Here is a 24,865-nt window from a genome sequence, read left to right as displayed (position 1 = left end):
AAAGAGCCATGAGTACAGTGACACCTGACAAGTTCAATCGAATATGGAATGAATTTGTCTATCATGTCGATGTTGTCTGTACAGCTGGAGGGGGCCATATTGAGCACTTGTAAAATTACATAATAAACTTTATTCCACTTTATACTTTAAACACTATAAACTTTAAACCATCTACAATGTACTGCATTGTTCTGTAATGATTTACAAGTGAAATAAATCATTTAAAAATCTGATTATTCTTTTTGAATCACCCTGTATTTTGAATAGATAATATTCCAGCAAAGCCAACTGAATCTCAGATTAGGATATGAGCAGAGCAAGCACAGCAACGTTTAAAAAATAATTTTCAAAACAGAAGATCATTTTCAGCGAGCACAGAAGGAGCATGTTGCACAACAAGATGGCATGGCTAATTCAGCCAATTCATTTGAACATTTCTACAGGACCTTACAACAAATTTTCCCATGAGGGGGATAGAAAGAGAAAACACCTAGGAAATTCAAAGCTATATCAGGTTGGCTGCTGCTCTTCTGCATTAGGATAGGATGAAGATTTTTTTTCTGTGTTTTTTGCAGTAATTAAGCAGAGACTTATAGCACTCAAGTGACATAAGGGGGGAAAATGCTACAAAGCAGGAGTGCTATGTGAGAGTGGCAATTCGCATCAACAGCACTGTGTGTCATCATTCTGTTTGTGTGTTTAGCTCTTTTAGATTCATGCTGGGTAAGCTGGATGAAGTGAAATTTACAGTTTGGTTTCCAAGTGTAGCTCATTGTGGAATGATGCTGTTCATTAAAATGAATATTTTTATTTGATTATATAGCTAGCTATGATATTTTTGATTCTACGGTGTTGTGTTGTAATGACAATGCTGAAAAAAATCAACAGTCATGTGTTAATACGTTATTGTTAATACAAACAGGGAAGCCTATTGCTCTTCATTGTTCATTAGGCAAGGGGAGTCATGCGCTCTCAGTCATTTCTTTCGTCCCCTTATCTAATTAATCCTGCTGCTAGGCCTGCTTTTGTATCTGTCTGCTCTACACTTGATTACACTGTGTTTTGTTGTCTATAGGTGATGTTTGTGTGATATACTGAAGAACACTGTAAATCATGTGGTACTACGTTATTTACTTGTGTATGATGTTGTGGGCGTAGTGCTGTGTAAACCTCTTCCTGTGTTGCACTTTTCTTAGGCTGACCTGCTTCCTGTTTCTCAGTGTCTTTCACAGCTAAGATGTCTGGCTTTATAATCTCTGTATTCACAACTATTTTAAATAGTGATCATTGCTTCATAGACTATCAAAAATGTTACAGACATTGAAGTGATATGTGCATTAGGTAAGACCTCTGTATTTGTACATTATTATTTTTTATTTCATTCATTCATTTTCTTCATGTTCTATTTGTTCTTTGTAACTGTATGTGTGTATGTGTGTGTGTGTTTGTGCGTGTTTGTGTCAAAGTGCAGCAGATTATATTTGAGCGATAATTCGCTGTAAATTGCATGGAATTTATTTCTGTCTTTTGATGGTAATATATCAGGCATTTAGAATACTACTATAATGACTGTTGTGCATATTAATGGTTACATAATGTGATTCTCAAAGTTTTGCACATTCTCTACCAGAAACAAACAGACAAGTACACCTGGAGGAACACCATTTAGGAGTTCAGTTTTTTCTTAATGAAGAAGCTGAACCAACTATCCTAGTTTTCAATTGTCCCAGAAACTGAGGACCAACATCAGAGAAGGTAATACAGTTATTATTATTACATTCTATTACATTCACATTGTTGTATGCAAAAAAACAAAAAAAAAAAAATACATGTTTTGTCCACTGAAAATGATGTCTTAGCATATTTTCAATTAGAAAATCAATAAAACATGTTATTTAACAGGGAGGGGGGAGGGGGTGGTGATGGTGGCAAACTTCTGCATTCAACTACATTTACTTCATATATTCAGTGTATTTGATGTTCTTTCTTTTGTGAGTCAAAATGAACTATAACTGGGACGATGAAAGGTGATAAATGTATTTTGTTGTATTTTGAAATAAACATCACAAACAAACAATTGCTTGTAGTAGTGGGTAGTGGATTAGCAAACTGTCACTACAGTTTCTGCTGTGAAGCTAACCAGTTGCTATCACAAACATTCGCAAACAGGACAAAACAATACTGACCTATTGATTCTGTGAAAGAACAAAAATGAGTTATTGTTACCCACCAGTTCAGCAGGAGAGGCCTCCTGTTTCCTTTCCATGCATTTCGACTCTCAATGAAGCTCAAGTCAACGTCTTTTTTGCCAGCTACTTATTCAAATTTTCCTGTTCCACCTTAAAAAGTGCAGCAGCTAGACTACATTCGGGCACCTCAGCTTCTTGTTTGAATTTTCCCGTTCCACCTTGAAAGGTGCAGCAGTTAAGACTACATTCGGGCACCTCAGCTTCTTGTTTGAATTTTCCCATTCTACCTTAAATTGTGCATGCACGCTGCATGGGCAGTCACTGTCGGGGAGGGCAAAACAAAACGTGGAGAGTTGTTGACTACATAAGATGTTGATATAACTACTACTTCAGTATACAGTATATGGCATTGAATCATAAGACGTTATGATGTTCCCGACCTTTGCTTGGGGAAATTTTCTTTAATTGGACCTTATTGAATTTTAATTAAAGACCCTGACATAGAGAATAGTTGTTTGCTGCTATATTAGTTTATAAAATATCGTATTGTGGTAGAACATCCTACCACAATACGATATAACACATCAAATACCACTGGGAAATTAAAACTACCTACTTAAACATAAATGTGTTTTCATGACTCATTCATGGGAATTATGTGTTATTAATATTACTTCATATACTTCAAGTGGTTATCAGTGTTGGTGCACGCTACAGTGAAGTGGTAGATGATCCTATAGAGTACACATGTAATGAATGAAGGATGAATAGGAAACAACACTACCTATTCAAACCTCACAACTGGTTCATGAGGTACTACTGATGGCCTATCTATTGCAAAAATTGTTAATAAACATTACATGTTGTTAGGTCCTATACAACTTTACTAGCAAACAAATAACAAATGAAAAATTGCCAACAGCTAGCTTGCTCTGCTGCACTTGAATAACTTTTAGTTGAATTTCCCTCCCAACACTGAGAAAATTACACTGTAGTATCGTCTCTCCAAAATCTAGATCAGTGTGTATTTCATACCAGTGTGTATTCATGCGATTGTGTTATCATGTAACAGCAAGGAACAGTCCATTATAATCATGTTAGGGGGTGGAGGGCTGCATTGAAATTACTGAAAAGAATCGCTACAATCGGAAATAGCAGCTTTTTTGATAATGCCTGTATATATTTCAGAATAAATCATCAAGACACAAAGTATATCAAATTTGTATTTTCACTGGGCCTTTGGCTTATAGACTGCTGCCTACATTAGTGCAAAGACTGTCCCTGCTAAAGAGACATAATCAAGTGTAAGCGGAAGTAGAATAAACTACAGCAGGCCTTTCACTTTACTGACCTCAACAGTTTTGGTTCTGCAGAGAGTGTGACTGTGTATTGCTTTTCTGTAAACATATATCTAAGAACAGAGGTTTCCAACCTTTACTAACTCGTGGCTCACACATCCGACCACAAAAGCTTCCACGGCCCACAAGATTTAACCGACCAGATAATTTAATGTGCAAACAAGTATAGCACAATAATGTAGCCTGTCAATTTTGGTTGCACAACACAACTATTTTACAGTAAACAAACACAACTATTAGGTTGTGAAAGGAGCTCTGGCTAAGTTCAAAAGATTTAGATGCATATTTATTTAGACACAAACTGTCCATTATAACACTCAGCATTCAGCATAGAGAGGTGGTAACCCATTATCTGTTCGGGGACATGATAAAGGCCTTTACACACTGAACATGATTTATTCATGCAGTATTTTCAGATGACAGTAAATCAAAATCAAAGCACAGCAACCATTTTACTATGCTACCCAGACGAGCACACGGAAAAATTGAACTGATTCAGATTTGTACTTTGCCCCCACTTGAATAAAAAACATTACAACAACACTATGTTTGCCAAAACAACAGTAATTGTTTTGAGGTATTAACTTTCATTTATTTTTAAATTGTGTTCTGTACTAAGTCTTTTCTGAAATTTTTTCAGTGCATGGGGTCAAAGCCAGAAACATTCACAAAGACATTCCATACAAACAAGCCGACAGCGCCGCTGTAAAATAGGTTCAGTGTCAGACCATGTTCCCTCTGCTTGGTTATCAGGGGTCTACACCTGCCTTTCTTTAAAGCTGAGACTGTAACACTCTCTTCTGTGATGTTGACCTGAAAAGTGGAGGCTCCTCAGAATCTCCTATCAGAGGAGAACTGAATTTACCGTTCTGTTGTCTATAGTGGTGTTTGTCTGATATAACTGTTATCCAGCACACATTTTATTTTGTGTGCTAGATGACTGTGCTGTTTTAAACCTTTTCCTGTCTTGTACTATTCTGAGACTGACCTGCTTCCTGTTTCTCAATCTATCCTCAGGCTCCATAATTTCTCTAATGACAACTCCGAAAAGTTTTTAAATGGTGAACATTGCTTTAAAGAATATGAGGACAATTAATTGTCACATACATTAAAATGCCAAGTGTATTAGGTAAGATTTTTTGTATTTGTATTATATTGTTCATTATTTTATTCATTCATATACACTTCATGTACTCTTTGCTAATCCAGAAAGAGAGATTTTTGATGTATGCCATTATTAATTGGGGATTTCAATTTCTGTTTAGTGTGAAACAGGCTTTCAGTATGACATAGAAACTCAAAAAAAAAATGTTCCATTTTTCCTCTGTAACTGTAAGATGAAAAATACAAGTGATAGATTGTTGCAGGATTCAGTCATATACTACAAATGTAAACTGTTTCCAAATGCAGCAGATTATACAATTGAGTGATGATGCACTGTAAATTGCACACCATTTATTTCTATCGTTTGATGGTAATGTATGAGTAACTTCCATATTGACTGTTCTGCATATTAATGGTTACATAATGTAATTCTCAAAGCTATACACTTTCTATTAAAATTCATTAAAAAATATATAATCTATCTATATATTCTACGCTGCAAAAGCCTGCCTATTAATGTCATATCTACAGTTTACACCGAGTTTTTGCAAAACTGCCCCACCCCCCATGTTCAAATTATGTTTTGTTGAGATTCTCGTGAAAATAAGTACACACTCTTTTTACTCCCTGTAGAAGATGTGTTCACATATTTTCACTTAAAAATCTACAAAAAATTGTATTTGAATGGGGGGCCCAAATTTCTGCATTTAAATATAGGTACTTCATTTAATCAGTGTATTTGTTTTTGTTTTTTAGTTTATTTGAACTATAACTGATGTGCTGAGAGGCAATAAATGTATTTGTCACATTTGGGGTTTTAAACACCAAAACAATTGCTTGTCGAAGTTTATGATGTTTTTCAAGGAGTTAACAATAAAAGTGGAACTCAGAACCTAGCTGTGTAAGATTTACCACCTTTAAATACATGATTCAAATAAAACATGGCCACTAGCACTTCTTCCAGGTCCTATTTGACAAGTTGAGCATTTGGACCAAAAGTGAACAGATCTGTATGATCTCTTGATTTTTAGTCAAATTCTACATATTGCAGTTCTCCACAGAGTCTACATGGTATCATATGACCTCGCTGTATTTAACCTCACTGTGTGCTGTGATTTTTAATATAAGGACTGGCAATGTGATGCCAATACTTTGTTTGGAAATGCAGTTAGACCCTTTATCTCCTCATCTTGATTTCTACTTAACACCCTTTTGCTTTCATCTGATCACAGGTCAGACTGACCCAGTCCAGGCCACCACAGCTCAGGATGACCTACCTCAGACAACTGCAGCCCAAGGTGACCCAGTGCAGAAAATCAGAGCTCAAAGTGAACCAGTCCAGAACATCACAGCTCATTGCGGAGGAACAGTCAATGCAATTTTTCTATGCGGAAATGAGTTTCATGGCCAAGGTCATTTTAGAATAGGAGCTGATTCTAAGCATGAAGGTAACTTAACCGGTTTGAAGGCTAAAAAGTTCTTTATAACAAAGTCTATAGCTTTTAAAAGAGAATGTCTAACATTTGTTGTGGCAAATGGTATCAGCTAGTAGACACAAACTGTGAGATAACAGCAACTTTTTACAGTAACACATTTATTACATGCCACACTGCATGAGATGCTGCAGATAAAATATTTACCAAAATCTGTGACAGACTGTAGAAATTCAGTCATGTTTAATAACTGAATAGATACTGAACTGAACTGAATAGATGCAAATCAGGTAAATTGTAAACATTACTGGAGCCTTCCTTTTTTTGCTGAAAACTGTAGCCACAAAACACCTCGGCACCACGTTTTAATTGAAAAAAAAAAACTTCTTAAACAGCAAAGAGGGTTTGGAGCCATGGCTTCATGGCTTGAGTAAAGAGGACAATGTCCATTCTCCAGAAAAAAGAGGCTTTTCACTTTATATTTGAACTAAAGATTTGGCCTGTGTAATGTATGTAAGCTATAAAATAACCTTAGAACAATAGTTTTTAAGGCAAAAGTTTTTGCCTTAATTTGTTCATTTCACTCTCTCTCTCTCTCTCTCTCTGTATATATATATATATATATATATATATATATATATATATATATATATATGTATATATATATATATATGTACACACACACACATATATATATATGTGTGTGTGTGTGTTTGTGTATATATATATATATATATATATATATATATATATATATATATATATATATACACACATAAAAACACACACATATGTGTCGTTCTTTGGTGCTCCCAATTGGTTGCATTCAGGGTCTAAACTTACGGTCAATCAATTCTTTCACAATTTGCAGCTGTTATCTGTGACAGAATTATTATGATGGAAATCACACAATGTAAACACACCATAAAGTGTAGGACAAAATGGATCTAATTTGTAAGCACAGTTGTGGATACAGGCCAGGTTTATTTCTAGCCTTTGAGATTCTTTAGTATCTAAGTTTGGATTTTAGGTTCTTTATACTGTAATTGTCCTCATTTGTCCTTTTTACTCATTTGTCCCTTTTTTTTAGAAATAACTCAAAAGAGCCCAGCACCATCCTCCACTGCAAGCACAGATGGAGACTCAGTTAGTGTTTCCTCTGCAGGTAAACCCAACACATCATTACGGTTACCTTTTCTTGATACAGGGCTAAAAATATCAATTTCATCTTTAAGCTGTGAACTGTAAAGGATTTAAAATCTAGATATGGGGTGCCCAAAAAAATTTACATCATTTGAGATGTGAATATCTGAGTAACTACATGTCCTAGGCAAACAAAATTAAATAGGCTTCATGTTGAACAATACAAGATTTATTTATAAAAATTCGAACAAGAAATACAGAGGGATGTAGATTTTATAACCGATTTCACAGCTTCACAAATGTTCAATATGCGCATAACCTGTGTCACAACACACATCAAGTCGGTAGTACAGCTCCTGCTAACATGCTGTAGCATGTCTTGCGTAACAGTCTCCAGTTGGTGCATTTTTGTTAAATTTTCTGGAAAATGCACGCTGCACACTCATGTTTGACTGTGTTTGAGCATATTCTAACACACAAAATGCCTCTTCATTTCCAGTGAACGCCATTCTTCAACCTGAAAAAAAACCATTAAAAATTAAACTTGGTTAGTTTTTACACATTTTGTTAAAATTTTAGATCATTTGAGGGAGAATTGGCTATGTTATTAGACTACGAAATTATGTAAATTTTTTTGGGACACCCTGTATATTAATAAGGTATTGAAGAAATACTCCAGTGTTTTTAAATTATTGTACAATTGACAGGGCAGAAATGTTACATAATAATATTGAAAAAAACATATTTAGAATACATATTCAAGGCAAAAACATAAAGGATCCATTTTAGGTATTCTGAATTCTCAATTGCTTAAGCACAGTCCACAAAGGAAAACCATTCTCTCTGAAATACTGTGTAAACATTACATTACCGTGAAAGTACACCATGCAAAGACATTAAGGTTTGTGTGATTTGACAGTGCTATTACTACAATCAATTGGCTATACAGAAAATCTTACTTACTGTATAGCAGGTAACTGTTTAGTGAGACACAAGGTAAGGAAAAATTGGTGTATTGAGTAAGCATTCAACATAAAATAGATGTTATTGCTTTTCTGTTGATCTTTATTACTCTTGCATTTGTTAGTCTATATGCTGATTGTGTAGGTCCTTGCATAAATAACAGTTAATATATATATATATATATATATATATATATATATATATATATATATATATATATATATATATATTGGACCCTGCCCATTAATAAACAGTATCAGCAGAACTGTAAATGTGCCAGAGTTATTTAAACAACCCTACAATATCTTACAGTAAAAAACAGAAAAAAAATTCATACTTAGAACATGAGACTTATCATACTAACATCATCATAATAACAAAAATACTAGAAAAATACTTTATAAAATACTAGATAAAATCATTAAAACCAAAATGCGTGCACAGCAGGGCAATTTTTTCATAACGTAGTTGTGTTTATTTTCTGTTCTTATTTTAAATCATTGTAAAAGTACATACTGCAAAGAATTGATGTTTGTGTGGCATTACATCTGATAATTATGCTATTGCAATCAGTTGGTAACAGAAAAGCAACCTACTCTATAGTGTATCAATGAGAATCAAGGTAAATAAAAACTTTCATGATACAAGGTCATACAAATGATGTTTAGCACTTTGAAGGGTAATTTATATCAGTGACATTTTCATTGATTTCTTTGATGTTGAATAATGAGTTAAATATTTTGAGAGAGTTATGATATTTCAAACGTTTTCAGAAAGTGTGTTTAAGCAAATCAGAAAAAAAACTCTTATAGGCTTAATTGTATGTGTTTATTTTCAAAAAACAGTTCATAAGGTCAAACACTTTTTTATTTAATACAAGACCAATAGAATTTACTAATCTCTGCTTTCTGTTTTCATTGACATTTGACATAAAAAGCCTACTTTTTAAAATTCAGTTTGTACATGTTAGGCCAAAACTTCTTCAACACTAACATAAACAATACCCAAGGTATCTGGCAATGTTTTCATAAATATGTCATGTAATAGCTTTCTATGAGAGAGCTTTTATAGTGTAAAAAATTGAAACATCACTGGAATTCCCCTTTAAATGGATGATGAACACCACTGTGGACTAATTTGTCTTGGATAAAATGCTTTATCTCATAAAATCTTTGTCTTTTATCCTTCTCTGACACAAAGATCAAAAGCATCGTTGCCATTTGACAGAAACCCTGAAGGTGACATATGAAAGTATACTGATTGGGAATTCTAAAACAGGCCATAAGAAGTTCTTGGAGGATATCTACACTGATGTTATAATAGTGCAGAATGAAAGTGGAGGAGTCATTCAAGAGCATGAAGTGATGCAAATGGAAATGTCTTCCAACAGACATGCTAGTAAGGAAATTTGTGTCAAATGCAGAGATCTTTTCAAGGTCCAGCCTGGTACCAGTAGACGAAAGAGAAAAGTGTTGACAATGGGAATTGCTGGAGTGGGCAAAACTGTGTCAGTCAACAAATTCATACTTGACTGGGCGAATGGAGAAGAAAACCAAGACATAAACTTTATTTTTCCTCTTCCCTTCCGTGAACTGAATCTGAAGAAAGATAAGAAGTTCAGTTTGATTGAACTACTGAATGACTGTTTTTTCTCTTCCAAAAATGAACTAAAGTCTCTTCCAGAGGATGATGGTAAAATTTTGTTTATCTTTGATGGACTGGATGAGTTCCGATTTCCTCTTTGCTTTAAAGAGGAAGTGAAAGACGCCAATGAAAAGACCTCTGTGGGATCACTGATCACAAGCCTTCTGAAGCAAAGCTTGCTTCCATTTGCTCTAATCTGGATAACCTGCCGACCAGCAGCAGCTCATCTGATTCCCCGGGACTACATCGATCTGGTGACAGAAGTACGAGGATTCAATGATGAACAAAAGGAGGCATACTTCATCAAATACTGTAATGAGGATATGGCAATGAGTATTGTTTCACACATAAAGAGATCAAGAAGTCTCCACATCATGTGTCAAATCCCAGTGTTCTGCTGGATCTCTGCCACTGTGCTTCAGCCTCTGATGGCTCAAGACAGCAATAAGGACATCCCCACAACCCTGACAGGAATGTACATAAGCTTCCTACTCCAGCAGAAAAACTTAATGAAAAAGAAATACAGTGAGAAAACCACAACTGTTGATGCTGAGCTCATCATTCTGAAGCTTGGTAAACTGGCCTTCTGTAATCTTGAGAGTGGTACTCTGATTTTCTATGAAGATGATCTCAGGAAATGTGGTATTGATGTCAGTGATGGCACTGTGTTCTCAGGAGTGTGCACACAGATTTTCAGTCAGCAGGAGGGAGTTTCTGAGAGGAATATTTTCAGCTTTGTGCATCTGAGTGTTCAGGAAAGCCTTGCAGCTTTATATGTGCATCACTCTCACTGCAACAAGAAAACAAATGCATTCAAAAAGACATTTATGAACAAGCTTAGATGGATGAATAAGAGAATAAAACATCTTCATAAGTGTGCAGTAAAAAGAGCTTTGCAGAGTAAAAATGGACACCTGGACCTTTTTCTCCGTTTCCTTCTTGGCCTCTCACTGGAGGACAGTCAGCAAGTCCTAACTGAACTTCTGCCAAATCTGAAGATCAAAGTTGAAAATGTTAGAGACACAGCTGACTATATCAAGATGAAACTCCATGAGGAAATGTCATTTGACAGAAGCCTGAATCTCTTCCACTGCCTGAGTGAACTGAAAGACAATTCCCTGACAACTGAAATCCAGAAACACCTGAACTCTGGAGATCTCTCAACACAGAAACTCTCATCTACACAGTGGTCAGCTCTGGTGTTTATGTTGTTGATGTCAGAGGAGACTCAAGAGAAGTTTGAGCTGAAGAAATACAGGCCATCAGAGGAAGGACTTAACAGACTACTGCCCGTAGTGAAAAATACGAGAAGAGCTCTGTAAGTAAAATTCCATTATATTATTTTAAACTTATATAATTTAGATAAACTGTGGTGTGTTTTGTGTATCTTTAACTTATGCTACTAGCTGCAGGCTAATAAAAATAAAGATACTTGTGTAGCATTTTATTTTGTGGTATGGTAAGAACCTAGTACTTAATAAGTAAATACAGCTGCAATCAAAATTATTCAGCCCCCATTGGAAATTAGGGTAACACTTTCTATGAATGTCACCTTTGTAAGCATCTATAAACACATTCATAACATGTTATAATGCATTCATAAGGCATTATAAACATGGCTATACATATTTATAAAAATGCATTATATGTTATAGCCATGCTTATTATGCATTATGAATTGTTAACATAATACATTATAAGTACTGATCATAACAAATTATAAGAGCTCATAAGTGGTATTTGTCCGCTCTATGTAAAGTGAAACGTACTGTACTAAAGCCTCCTCCAGTGTTAAGAGTGAGGCTTCAAGTTGAAGTATTTACTGAAGGATTTACTGAAACACTAAAACATACACAATAAAGCACATTACAGGCTTCAAATGTCAGAGTTTAAACTAGTGCTGCCATCAGTGCTTTACCCAATGTGGGAAAGTCAATGTACACCACTGTTAGCTTGGTATTTGTCTTTACTTTGCAGTCTCCAAGCTGGGACTGACTTCTTTGGCACTGACAGGATAGCATGTTATCAACACTACTTATAATGCATTATATTAACAATTCATAATGTATAATAGACATGGCTATAAAGTGTAATTCAGTGTAATTCATTTTTATAAATGTTTATAATCATGTTTATTATGCCGTATGAAGGCATTATAACATGTTATAAATGTGTTTATAGATGCTTACAAATGTGACATTCATAGAAAGTGTTACCGAAATTAGCTTTATTAGCAAAATTTACATACTTTCAGCTGTTTACAATAAACAAATAAAAAAATTTAAATAGCTCATTACAATTATTAAAAAAAATGGTTTCTCCAAATTCAACGCAAAATGCCACTTCTGATGATTTCTCAGAATTATTTAACCCCTTCTTGACAAGCATCTTTAATACTTAGGAGAGCACCCTTTTGCTGCTATCACCTGCTACAAACATGATGCATAACAAGAGACCAGCTTCTGGCAGCATTCCTAGGGAGCCTTAGCCATCCAGTTCACTAATTTTCTTGGGTTTGCGTGCTGCAACCACCTTTTTCAAATCCCACCAAAGATTTTTCAAGTCAGGCGACTGTAATTGCCACTTCAGAATCTTCCAGGACTTCTTCTGAAACCAAGCCTTGGTTGATTTTGAAGTATGGTCAGGATTATTTTCCTGTTGGAAGGCATGATCTTTTCTCCTAGGATTTCCTGATGGTTTATTGAATCCATCTTGCCCTCCACATGCTGCATGTTTTCAGTGCCAAAGGAAGCAAAGCGGCCTCACAGCATCACCGAGACACTGCTATGCTTCAGTGTAGGCGGGGTGTTCTTTTCAGCATATGATCCATTCTTTCTCCTCCAGATGAACCGCTGATCTATAGGCCCAAAAAGTTCCAGTTTTGTTTCATCACTCCACAATACAGAATCGCTTAAACTTTTGTTTTGTGTTTTTGGGGCTGTATATCTGGAGCAGTTAGAATGAAACATGTTGTGTATTAACTATATATATGCTCTGGCTGAGCCTACAGCCGGCATGGCCACTCAGGACTATGTTTCCCAGAGCCCCTTGCTTCAGCACATGACACAGGACTCACAAATCCAGCTATCCTGTTCCGCTTCACCTGACTTCTAATTATATGCACCTGTTCCTCATTTCATGTGTTTGTTAGCTTAGTATATAAGCTGGCTTTAGTCTAGGTCCTTTGCCAAGTATTGTCACATGACTGTACCGTGTGTTTCCATTGTCTTGTTTTTTGCTACTCTGTGTATGTATGTATTTTTTTGTATTTTTTTCATAGACATATCACTTTGTTGTCTTGTGCTTTTAGGCTACATCATATTGCATGCTTTACCCATAAAGTGCAATCTGCTTTATTAGTCAGATTTGTCTATCACCTGATTTGGTTTGGTTTAAAGGCAAGTGTTTGTTTTAAATCGAAGTACTTATATGCAGATAAAATATTCATACCTGGAAATCCCTACATATTTCAATAATATGAATATGATGAAAAATGCTGTAGATTTCTGATAAGTAGAATAATTTCTTTATTTTATTAGATTTTTTATATAATGCTTGTTGATGAAGCATAGAATGCTCTTCTGTGAGCGTTTTGAGTGTCAGAAATGTGTGTAATAATAAATGCATAAATGACTATTTTGTATGTTCAAGTCATAAACCATAACTTACAGGTTTTAGATGGAATATACATAACATACTGTTTAAGCAAATAACAGAAACACGAGCTACAATATGTGGTTCCTGTACTGAAGTATGACTTTTATCAATTAGTAAGCCAAAAACTGGTCAATGAGTGCTTGATCTGTGAGATTATTTGCCTGTGAATTATTTGCGCATAAAAGTAGAATGAAGCAGTTAACTGCTGGAGTCGAAGTGAAATCTCAGTCTTATTGTCAAAATAATTCTACATGCAGAAACAATTTGTGAATTGTAAGATGTGTTTTTACAGACGTGCTATATGTAAACATAAAGTTAGTTATACAAAAAGCAACCTCTTTCTTGAAAGAACTGGACCTCAGTAAGAACAACTCATATGATTCATGTGATTCTGTAGAGAAATACACTCCCATTTGTAATACGTCTACATACAATTCAATTTGTGTTACTAATTGTGCTGCTGATCTATTATATTGCATTCAAAAATAGATAAAAGCTTGCATAAGTGCTAGACATTGCTCACTAGTTAGAGAATGAGTCTGGATATGCATGGCACAGCTTTATATGCTGAAAACATAATTGCCTCTACTTCTTATCAGTACATAATTGACCTGTTCTGAGCTCTGCTTTATTTTCTTAATGCAATGTATTCACATCAGCCATGCAAGAAAACTTGAACCTGTTATTTTTTATGAATATACCTTTGTTGATGTTCAGCAACTTTAAGAAATCACTATATCACTATATTACATAACTCACTAAATCACTATATCACATAACTCTGCTTTTGCAATAATATATTAAATGAAATCCACAATGATTGCAGAAATCAATTTAAGTTGATGTGGCTCAAATTTACACTAAGAAAGGTGGAAAATCATTCATCTTTAGGATACACATACAAATGCTAGTGTCTTTTACTTTAGCTAACTTACTTGCCTACACACATAATTTTCTACTCTTTATGTTTAATCTTGGGTGTGAGAGTTTTCCAGCAGTACTGATAAATAATACAAAGGCAAAGATATACACATCTTTTATTTTATATAATTTATGTCCTCCTGATTTGCTTCTGGCTCCATGCTTTCTGCCTGCTCCCCACTAGCTTTTAGTTTTTAATAATTTTCCCTATTTCTTAACTATAGAGCTCCAACAGCACACATTGAGTTCTTTTTAGGTAGGAAAAAATTAGGGACATAAGGACACTTGGATTAGAAAGACACATCGGATTGGAAGCTAGGATTAGTTAGCCAATCAGGTAATGACTGGTTCCTCAGCAAGTTTAGTTCTGGATTTGATAATATTGCCATTTTCTTTAGTTCATTTGAAAACAAATGAAGATGACAGTTCATTAGTTTTTTCAGTTCAGACAAAAGGATGGTGCTCATGCGTGATGGTATTTTTCTTTTTCTAAAGTAAAATTGTTAAAGTACAATGATTTAGTTCTAGCTAAAAAAGAACACTTACAGGGAAAATGTACAATAAAAAATGTGAATATTTAATATTAAATATTTATATATTATCAGCTGAATTACAGCTAAAGTAAATATTTAAATATTTCTATATTATAAGCTGAGTATACAGCAAAAGTGCTGCTGTAGACTGCAGCTGACACATGCCTTCACATTTAGATACTCTGTTTCAGCTTAGAAGGACATTTGGTTTATAACTCTCTTGACAATGTGAGGAATTTGATATTTATGCAGAGCACTCTCTTATAGATGAAGGAGATGTGACATTGATTTAAATACATTTACTGCAGGCCTGGGGATATCTAAAAATAATTAGCACAACTTTTACTGGTAAATAAATCAATTTCATCTTTTATAATTGACTTCCTCAATTACATAACCCCAGCAAATACAATGGAAAACATACTCTTTTGTAGCCTAAAGGATATTTAATACTCCATAATAACTCATTGTTTTAATAGTAAATAAAATAGAATATTACATGTACACATTATTTAACCTAAAAATTGAAGTCACAGTGTTGTTTTTTTCCTAATTTTTTTATACTTTCACACCTGTGTAGATTTTTTTTTTCATACTTGCTGTGTATGTGGCTTTGTGTCTGTGTCCTACACACAGTGTTCTTTAAACTATCACTGTATTTCAGTTTTATTCTGGCTGTTTCTTTTGTGTATTTGTTTTTGCTATTTAATAATGCTGTTATATCTGCCTGTGGTCACATCCAACTCAAGTATTATATTGTGTTGTTTATTTACATATCATTGCAGTCTTAGAGAGCCACAGCAGTGCACAGATAACCAGTGGTTATTGTGTTGTCATTAAGCTGTGCCACAGGATTTTTTTTTTCTTGTTCCCTTTGAGTATGTTGTAAAATGTGTGCATTTATTCTCCTTTTGTAGATTAGCTTCTTGCAATCTTGGGATAAAGACTTGTGAAGATCTGAAATCAGTTTTAAAACTGCAAAACTCTCTGAAAGAACTTGACCTCAGTAACAATAACCTGCAAGATTCAGGAGTGGAGCTGCTCTCTGCTGTACTGAAGAATTCACACTGTAAACTGGAGATACTCAGGTCAGTTTTCTGAATGGTGATCTGTTACAGTAATATTTCTTGTGGCTACAGCATTTGACTATATTTATTACTCTAACCAACCCAGTAATATAAAAATATGTGAAATCTTAGTTATTCAAACATTTAAAACTTTTTTTTAAAGTTTCCTTTTGCTTTTGTTGTAAGATATATAATTTGCTTTTTAGAATAGCTTTGTGTAGTCTTGGAAAAAAGGCTTGTGATCATCTGGAATCAGTTTTAAAACTGGAAATCTCTTCCATGAAAGAGTTGGACATGACTAACAATGACCTGCAAGATACAGGAGTGGAGGTCCTCTCTGCTGGTCTGAAGAGTTCACACTGTAATCTGGAGATACTCAGGTAGGCTTTTAGTTAATTAATACTTGAATGGAATTTTAACCCTTGAAATTTATTGTTTAAATGCAATGAATGTCAAGATATGATTTCTAATAAATTTAAGCTGGAATTCCACTTTTCAGTGTTTCAAAATATCTGCATCATTACTGACATGTAAACAAAGTAATTTAGAGTGGTTTGATGTGAAATTCTTGCAAACTTTCAAATTATATTTTGTCAATTTTGTAAGAAAATATAAGTGCATATACTCTACATATAACATTTTTAATCAATATGCTTACTAGGCTTTTACCATTAAATCAAACTTACATTTAATAAAAAAAGTACAAATCAAACCTAAACAATCTCTCAGCCCCTTTCACCAATCATAACCAAGCAGTGCTTGTGCAATAAAAAAGTAGATTTTGCAAACAAGTAAATAAGTCACACTGAGGAGTTAATTCAATGTGCAACAGATACATTAGTGAGGTTATTAAATGACACAGGTGTGCTGGCCTGGATTTGAAGTATACAAGCAAACCTCTCCAGGAATTCTCAAACAACTTGTTTTTTTTTTCTTTTAATTAAAAAGTGTTACACAACAAACAATACATTTTTGACCATGAGGAGTGGTATCTTAATAAATCTAAGATTTACCCCTATTGCTGCACAACATCAGGCAGTCCATGCCACATTGCTTCTAACTTTGCACTTTTGGACAGTTTTTTGGACATTTTAGTGAGCGGAGCAGCTGCTCTTTACAGCAGACTCAGACCGGTAGTGCTATCTTAATAAATCTAAGATTTACCCCTATTTGTTATTGTAACACACATTCATCTGTTAGCAAGTTAGGTCTTGATAACAGAGAGTCACTTCTCAAACTTGATAACAGTTGTCACTTCTCAAACACGAATTTTGCACTCTGAGTCATTTTTCCATTATAACAGTAAAGAAAGCACCTCCAAGAAATGCACTTTTTATAGACATAAGAGATCAAGCTACTCAAATCCTGCTTGTGTTTTCTCATGTCATCTAGAAGAAGGAGAGAGAAGAGGTGATAGCCAGCTTGCTGCATACAGATGTAATATTACACCTGCAGGTATTTAAATAAATGTTTGTAAGTAAGGAAGACGTTTCGCTGCAGGTGGTCAAAGAACATAAGCTTGCCAAAAGCACCTTTCTCAATGTGTCTCTCTCTATTTTCCTCTTTGTCTTCTTTCTGCAGATTATCTGGTTGTATGATCACAGGTGTAGGCTGTTCATCTCTGGCTTCAGCTCTGAGTTCAAACCCTTCATACCTGAAAGAACTGGATCTGACCTACAATCACCCAGGAGAGTCCGGGGTAAATCTGCTCTCTGCTAGCCTGGAGGATCCACACTGCTCACTCAAAACACTCAGGTATGAACATCTGTGTTCAGAGGTGTATGTGAGTGTATGGGTATGTATGGGTGTGCATGTCAAAATCAGAATTATTGAACTGTAGAATATAATTATCTGCTTCTTTTGTATTTCTGACAAAGCTCTCCAGCATACTAATCCTAGATATGAAGTAATAGTGTAACTGTATCTTGTAATGTAGCACAATAATTGTATACTATAGTAACTGTACAGTATGATATGATAACTATACAGTATACTGTAAAATAGTAACAGCACACTATAATAAAGTAACTGTGCACTATAATATAGTAACTATATATTATAGCATAGTCACATTCTATTATATGACATTAAATCCAAAATTTGGAAACTCTGGGTGCTTTATTACACTGAGACTTGGAATGTGTAATATTATTACATCTGGCATACTGTAGATGGCACCTCAGACACTGCTTGGGGGCTCTGTTGTGTTTTGTTTGTTTGTCTGGTGACATGAGAAAGAGTCTCACAGTGCAGAAAATCTGCTGAACATCAGGCAGTCCATGCCACAAGGCATTGCTCCTGACTTTTCACTTTCTGGCTGTTTTTTGGACATTTTAGTGAGCGGAGCGGCTGCTCTCTACAGCAGATGCAGACGGGTATAGTTATCTTAATAAATCTAAGATTTACCTCTATTTGTTACTGTAACACACATTCATCTACTAGCAAGTTAGGTCTTGATAACAGGGATGTTGTCACTTCTCAATGGAGAAATTTGTACTCTGAGTCATTTTCCCACTATAACAGTAAAGGTAGCACCTCCATGAAATTCACATAGCTTTCTATAGACATAAGAGATGAAGCTACTCGAATCCTGCTTGTGTTTTATCATGTCATCTAGAGGAAGAAGAGAGAAGAGATTCTCCCTATCTATTCAGGACAGATTCACACCCTCCTGTCATTCAGCCACCTATTCAGCCTGCCCTGAAGATCTGTGAGAAAGATATGCATCAACTCTTCAGGAAACAAAAAGTGAGGAAAGCACCAGGACCAGATGGTGTATCACCCTCCTGTCTGAGGGCATACACTGACCAGCTTGCGCCTGTATTCACAACAATCTTCAGCAAATCACTGGAGCGGTGTGTCGTACCTTCCTGTTTCAATCGCTCCACCATAATACCTGTTTCCAAGAAATCAACAATCACAGGATGGAACGACTACAGACCTCTTGCTTTGACCTTTATAGTCATGGAATCCTTTGAGAGACTGATGCTCACCCATCTGAAGAACATCACAGATCCTCTGCCAGACCCCCTGCAGTTTGCATACTGGGCAAACACGTCAGTGGACGACACAGTGAACTTGGGACTCCACGTTATTCTCCAACAGCATTAACATCCAAGAACTTGTGCAAGAATTCTGTTCTTGGGCTTCAGTTCAGCCTTTAATACAATCTACAGCTGCTCCAACTCAGCGTGCCAACCCCCACCTGCCAGTGGAACTTGCCAGGAGCCCTCCAACCCTGCCAGCAGACATCCTGGACATCCTGGACAGAACTGTGATGGCAGTGGAGTCCTGCAAGTTCCTGGGCACAACAATCACCAGGGACCTAAAGTGGGACAGCAACGTCAGCTCCATCATCAAGACAGCCCAGCAGAAGATGTACTTCCTGCAAAGCTGAGGAAGTTCAACCTGCCCCAGGAGCTGATTGCGGTTCTACACTGCCATCATAGAGCCTGTCATCACCATGTCCATCACAGTGTGGGGCAGCTCAGCCACCAAGCATGACCTCCACAGACTGCAGTGCACCATCAGGTCTGCAGAGAGGACAATAGGGGTTAAGTTGCCCACACTGCTGGAACTGCATGCCTCCAGAACCAGAAAGTGTGCAAGAAGAAAATCCAACAACTCATCACACCCCAGTCACCATCTGTTCCAGCTCCTTCCATCAGGCCAGCGCTTCAGCCAAATGTGGATCAGGACATCATGGCTACAGAGAAGCCTTTTCTGACAAGCCATCACTCTCTTTAACAGTTTATTATTTCACATACACAATATTCCAACATCTTAACTGCACTTGTAAATATATTGGTATATAGTATCACACTAAACATTCCATCTTCTGAAACTACCGTCTCAGACCAGTGTTTTTTCTAGCATCTTACTTACTTGCCCTACTACCCCACTTATCTGACATCTCTTTTTTTGCCACTATACATCCCTCAACTCCTGCTGCACTCAGCAATTTAACTTAAGACATATATACTTTGCACAATGTAAGATTTACAGATATGACTGTGTATGTGTGTGTATGAGTGATGGTAGGAATGCATGTTTTATTTTATTTTGATTTATTTTATTTATTTATTACATGTAAATGTTTGTCAGATACTGTGCACTGTGAGCTCCTTTAACCAAAACCAAATTCCTTGTATGTGTAAGCATACCTGGCCAATAAATCTTGATTCTGATTCTGATATTGTAGTATAATAACAGTGCACTGTAATATCGTAAATGTATAGTATACTGTAGTACAATAACTGTACCCTTTTTTCAGTTGATCTATGTTTTTGTCATTGATTTTTAATGTGACACACACAACACAAACAACAAATCTAACTCTGAACAATTAATAAAACACAAAAGGAAATGCACTTGAGAAGGCTGGACGTGTCTGTTCTATTCCATCTGGTCCCACTGTGGTTCACAGGAATAGAGAGAAATTTTTTATTTCAGTTTTCCACACACCCTCACAGGTCACCTGCAGTCTTTCTGATTCTTCCTGAGAAATTAAGTTTCTATGCTATGAATTATGACATTTCAAAGCCAATTTTTTTTTACCCACCTCTTTTCATTATAACTCCAATTCCAAAAACGTTGGGACACTGTGTAAAATGTAAATAAAAACAAAATGCAATGATGTGGAGAAACCCTATATTTAATGGAAAATAGTACAAGGACAACATATCAAATGTTTAAACAGAAATTTTTATTGTGTAGTGCAAAATATGCGCCCATTTTGAATTGGATGGCAACAACACAAAAAAGTTGGGACAGGGGCAACAAAAAGCTAGTAAAGTTGTGTAATGCTAAAAAAACACCTGGTCGTTGATTGGCAACAGGTCAGTAACATGATTGGGTATGAAAAGAGCATCCCAGAGGGGCTGAGTCTTTCAGAAGTAAAGATGAGGAGGGGTTCACCACTTTGTAAAAGACCGCACTATCAAATAGTGCAACAATTCAAGAATGTTTTTTAATGCAAAACAGCAAAGATCTTTTGCTTTTCATCATCTACGGTACATAAAAGATTCAGAGAATCTGGAGAAATCTCTGTATGCAAGGGACAAGGTCAAAAAAAAACAGTATTTGCTGGTCATGATCATTGGGCCCTCAGGTGGCACTGCATTACTCTTTAGCGGAAATCACTGCATGGGCTAAGGAACACTTCTGAAAACCAACGTCTGTGAACACAGTTCATCGCTGCATCCATAAATGTAAGTTAAAACTTTAAAACGCAAAGATGAAACCATACATAAAAAGGATCCAGAAATGCTGCCACCTTCACTGGGCCTGAGCTCATTTAAAATGGACTGAGGTGAGTGGAGAAGTGTCCTGTGGTCCGATGAATCAAAATTTGAAATTCTTTTTGGAAATCATAGACATTGTGTCCTCCGGGCTAAAGACCACTCAGCTTTTTATCAGTGCACAGTTCAAAAGCCAGTTTTCATGATGGTATGGGGTGCATTAGTGTACATGGCATGGGTGACTGTGACATGTGTGAAGACACCTGCTAAACGATATATACATGTTTTGGCAACATATGCTGCCATTTAGACGACTTCTTTTTTAGGGAAGGTCTTGATTATTTCAGCAAGACAATGCCAAACCCCACTCTGCATGTATTACAACAGCATTGCTCTGTATTAAAAGAGTCTGGGTGCTAAACTGGCCTGCTTGCAGTCCAGATTTGTCACCCCCTAAAAACATTTGGAGGGTTATGAAATGAAAAACAAAACAAATGAGCCCCTGAATAGTTGACCAGCTGAAATCCTATATCAAACAAGAATGGGGAAAACATTTTACTTTCAAAACTACAGCAGTTGGTCTCCTTAGTTCCTAAATTCTTACAGAGAGTTGATAAAAGAAGAGGTGATGAAACGCAGTAGTAAACATGCCCCTGATTTGGAACGTGTTGTTGGCATCAAATTCAAAATGACCATTAATTTTTCAAAAAAACAATAAAATTTTTCAGTTTCAACATTTGATATGTTTTCTTTGTAGTATTTTCCTTTAAAATATGATTTATATGAGTTGCATATTGTTGCATTCTATTTTTATTTACATTCTGCACAGTGTCCCAACTTTTTTGAAACAGTGTTTTACAATTTGAAATTTATTTATTGTTTTGTTCAGTACACTTGCAGGCCCACATACTATCTTTGGTCTTATTTTGCTGTTTTTCTCCTAATTTTCAGTTTTCAGCTAATAGCATTTTTTTATCACATATAGCCAGATTTCTAGTTTCAGGATCAGTATTTGACTGTGCTTTTCAGTAGCTTCTATGCTTTTCTTTCTGAAGCATGTTTAGACATGAGTTGTCCATAAATTCCCATTTTGTATTGACAGTTCTCCAGGTTTTCTTGTTTTAAGATTCCAGTCATTCTAGAACTGGTCTGTATGATTGACTTCTCAAAAAGTGACTCATGAGTGTAAAGTGCCTTTTTGCTTCTGAGTAGAGGTTTATATTGCTTTAATGTCTCACAATAAAGAAGATGTGCATTAGGGTTCTTTGGATTTTGATTTGACGAATCAGCTGCAGGTAGCTTATTTTTGTTTACTATCTAATATCATTGTTGTGTTTTTCTTTGATATAATAAAGATATTTTAATTCTTTGCTGGTACTAATGTTTTCTGTCTTGTAGCTATAGCTGACACCTGATCAGTCATGTGACTTAATTCAGTTTATTTCTTTTTATCTGATCTGCAATAAGTTTATGCACATCAAGCAAATTTTGCAATTTCATTCAATATTTGGTGTTTCCATTAAGCATGAACATACATGAATGGAAACCTAGTTATCGATTCCTTCTTTATTGTGAACATATATGATATCCAGAAAGGTATCTTAAGGTACTGATTACTTTCTGTAACGCTTCTGCATTTTTTTTAGGGGTGATTTAATGCATGGGCTTATGTGGACTGAATTCCAGGCCCCTGATTGGCCAGTTTTTCTTTTTTTCCTTTTTCAATGAGATTTATTTTGTCCTTCTACCCAGATTCATTACAGGACTACTAAATCAATTTTTTTCTCTGAGCACTGTCCCTGTGTTATGGCCAATCAAATTATTACGGGGGTGTGGCTCTTGGAGCATGCCATTCTCCTGGTTTGAAAGAGACAACTGTTGTTGTTGGTTATTAGCATAATTGTGTGTGTTTACTGACTAGAATCTGAGGAGGGTGGGCTTGTGTGTGTGTTTGTCATATTTGTTCTGTTTGTGTGTCATGTCCTCTTGCATTACCTTCTTCCCATGTTTCATGGTGGGTTAGTGCTGGGCTGGGCATTTTGCTGCTGTTGCTGTTGAGGCCATAATTTCTCTTTTTTAATGAACAAGGCAGAAAAGCCACTGGAACCACAGCCTAAACAGTGGGAAGGTCATGCTATGCATGTCCACCCAATGGTAGACACTTCAACCCACTCATCTACATCCACACCCATATAACGCCACTTAAACCACACACAACACAACAATAACAACAATAAACCATCTCTTTCTGAGACAGGCTGCATGTTTCCAATGAGCGTCTTCTTATGCCCTTTCTGCATGCATGCTTGAGAGCTCTAATGGGAGCGCAGCTAGTGGCAGAACACCACAATGTTATTTATTTAATTGTTTATGTATGTGTGTACACATATTTCTAAAGAACTTCCTGTCTTGGCTATAGTTGTTTATTCAAATTTATGCCAATAAGGCTATTTGAATTTTAATTTGGCAGACAGAGAGAGGGAAAACAGAAAGAGACAGAGAGAGAGAGAGAGAGAGAGAGAGAGAGAGAGAGAGAGAGAGAGAGAGAAAAGTGCTAACATTTAAATTAATATATTTACATGTGTGTGTGTGTAGAGTGGAACATGGAAGTGAGACCAGAATCAAACCAGGACTGAAGAAATGTAAGTACACACACACACACACACACACACACACACACACACACACACACACAGATGCACACACTCTATTCTCTTTTCTTCTGTGCAGATTCCTGTGAGTTCACTCTGGATCCAAACACAGCACACACAGAACTCTCTCTGTCTGACGGGAACAGAAAGGTGACAAAAGTGAGATCTTCACAGTCGTATCCTGATCATCCAGACAGATTTGATGAGTGGTGGCAGGTTCTGTGTAGAGAGAGTGTGACTGGACGCTGTTACTGGGAAGCTGAGTGGAGTGGAGAGGAGGCTGCTATAGCTCTGACATATAAATCAATCAGCAGGAAAGGAAGCGGTGATGATGGTTTGTTTGGAGAGAATGAAAAGTCCTGGATTCTGTTCTGCTCTATTAACAGTTACTCTGTCTGTCACAATAAGAACACCACTGATCTCTTTGCTCCTCCCTCCAGCTGTAAGAGAGTAGGAGTGTATGTGGACTGCTCCGCCGGCACTCTGTCCTTCTACAGAGTCTCCTCTGATACACACACACTGACACACCTACACACATTCTACACCACATTCACTGAACCACTCTGTGCAGGGTTTAGACTCTATTGTACTGATGCCTCAGTGTGTGTGAGATAGAATAACCTCCTCTGGGTGTATGTGAGATAGAATTACCTGTGTGTGTATGTGTCCTCTACACATCATAATACACATATAACGCACAATTATTTAAGCAAAGAAAACTCTCTACAAAATACACATTAAAACAGCACATACTGAATTTTTTTCTTGCACTTATAACATTTGCGTGGTTTTAATGTTTGTGTGATTTTATATGCCTTAAAATTTCAATCATGTACCAAAAAACATAATTCATTCACTACTTCCGAATCTCTCTTTCTCCCTTACAATTAAACTGGCTGTTTTTGTTACTGTGCCATTTAGACTGATATATGGAAATGAACTTTATTCCTATTGGCTGTCCA

General features: G+C 36.0%; 1 protein-coding gene across 1 annotated transcript; it reads left to right on the top strand.

Moving 5' to 3' along the window:
• The first annotated feature begins 1,229 nt into the window (after nt 1-1,229).
• Nucleotides 1,230-24,865, top strand: LOC118800195 (protein NLRC3-like). The gene is made up of 11 exons (XM_036560375.1): nt 1,230-1,341; nt 1,631-1,755; nt 4,565-4,676; nt 5,884-6,099; nt 7,175-7,249; nt 9,391-11,152; nt 15,863-16,033; nt 16,219-16,392; nt 17,594-17,767; nt 23,848-23,894; nt 23,983-24,865. The coding sequence occupies exons 3-11, from the start codon at nt 4,661-4,663 to the stop codon at nt 24,516-24,518; spliced, it is 3,171 nt and encodes a 1,056-aa protein (XP_036416268.1). The 5' UTR covers nt 1,230-1,341; nt 1,631-1,755; nt 4,565-4,660; the 3' UTR covers nt 24,519-24,865.

The sequence above is a fragment of the Colossoma macropomum genome, unplaced genomic scaffold, assembly GCF_904425465.1.
Source record: "Colossoma macropomum unplaced genomic scaffold, Colossoma_macropomum, whole genome shotgun sequence".
In the NCBI taxonomy this organism is placed as follows: Eukaryota; Metazoa; Chordata; class Actinopteri; order Characiformes; family Serrasalmidae; genus Colossoma; species Colossoma macropomum.
Note: the sequence above shows the minus strand (reverse complement) of the source record. Positions and strands in the feature narration are given on the sequence as shown.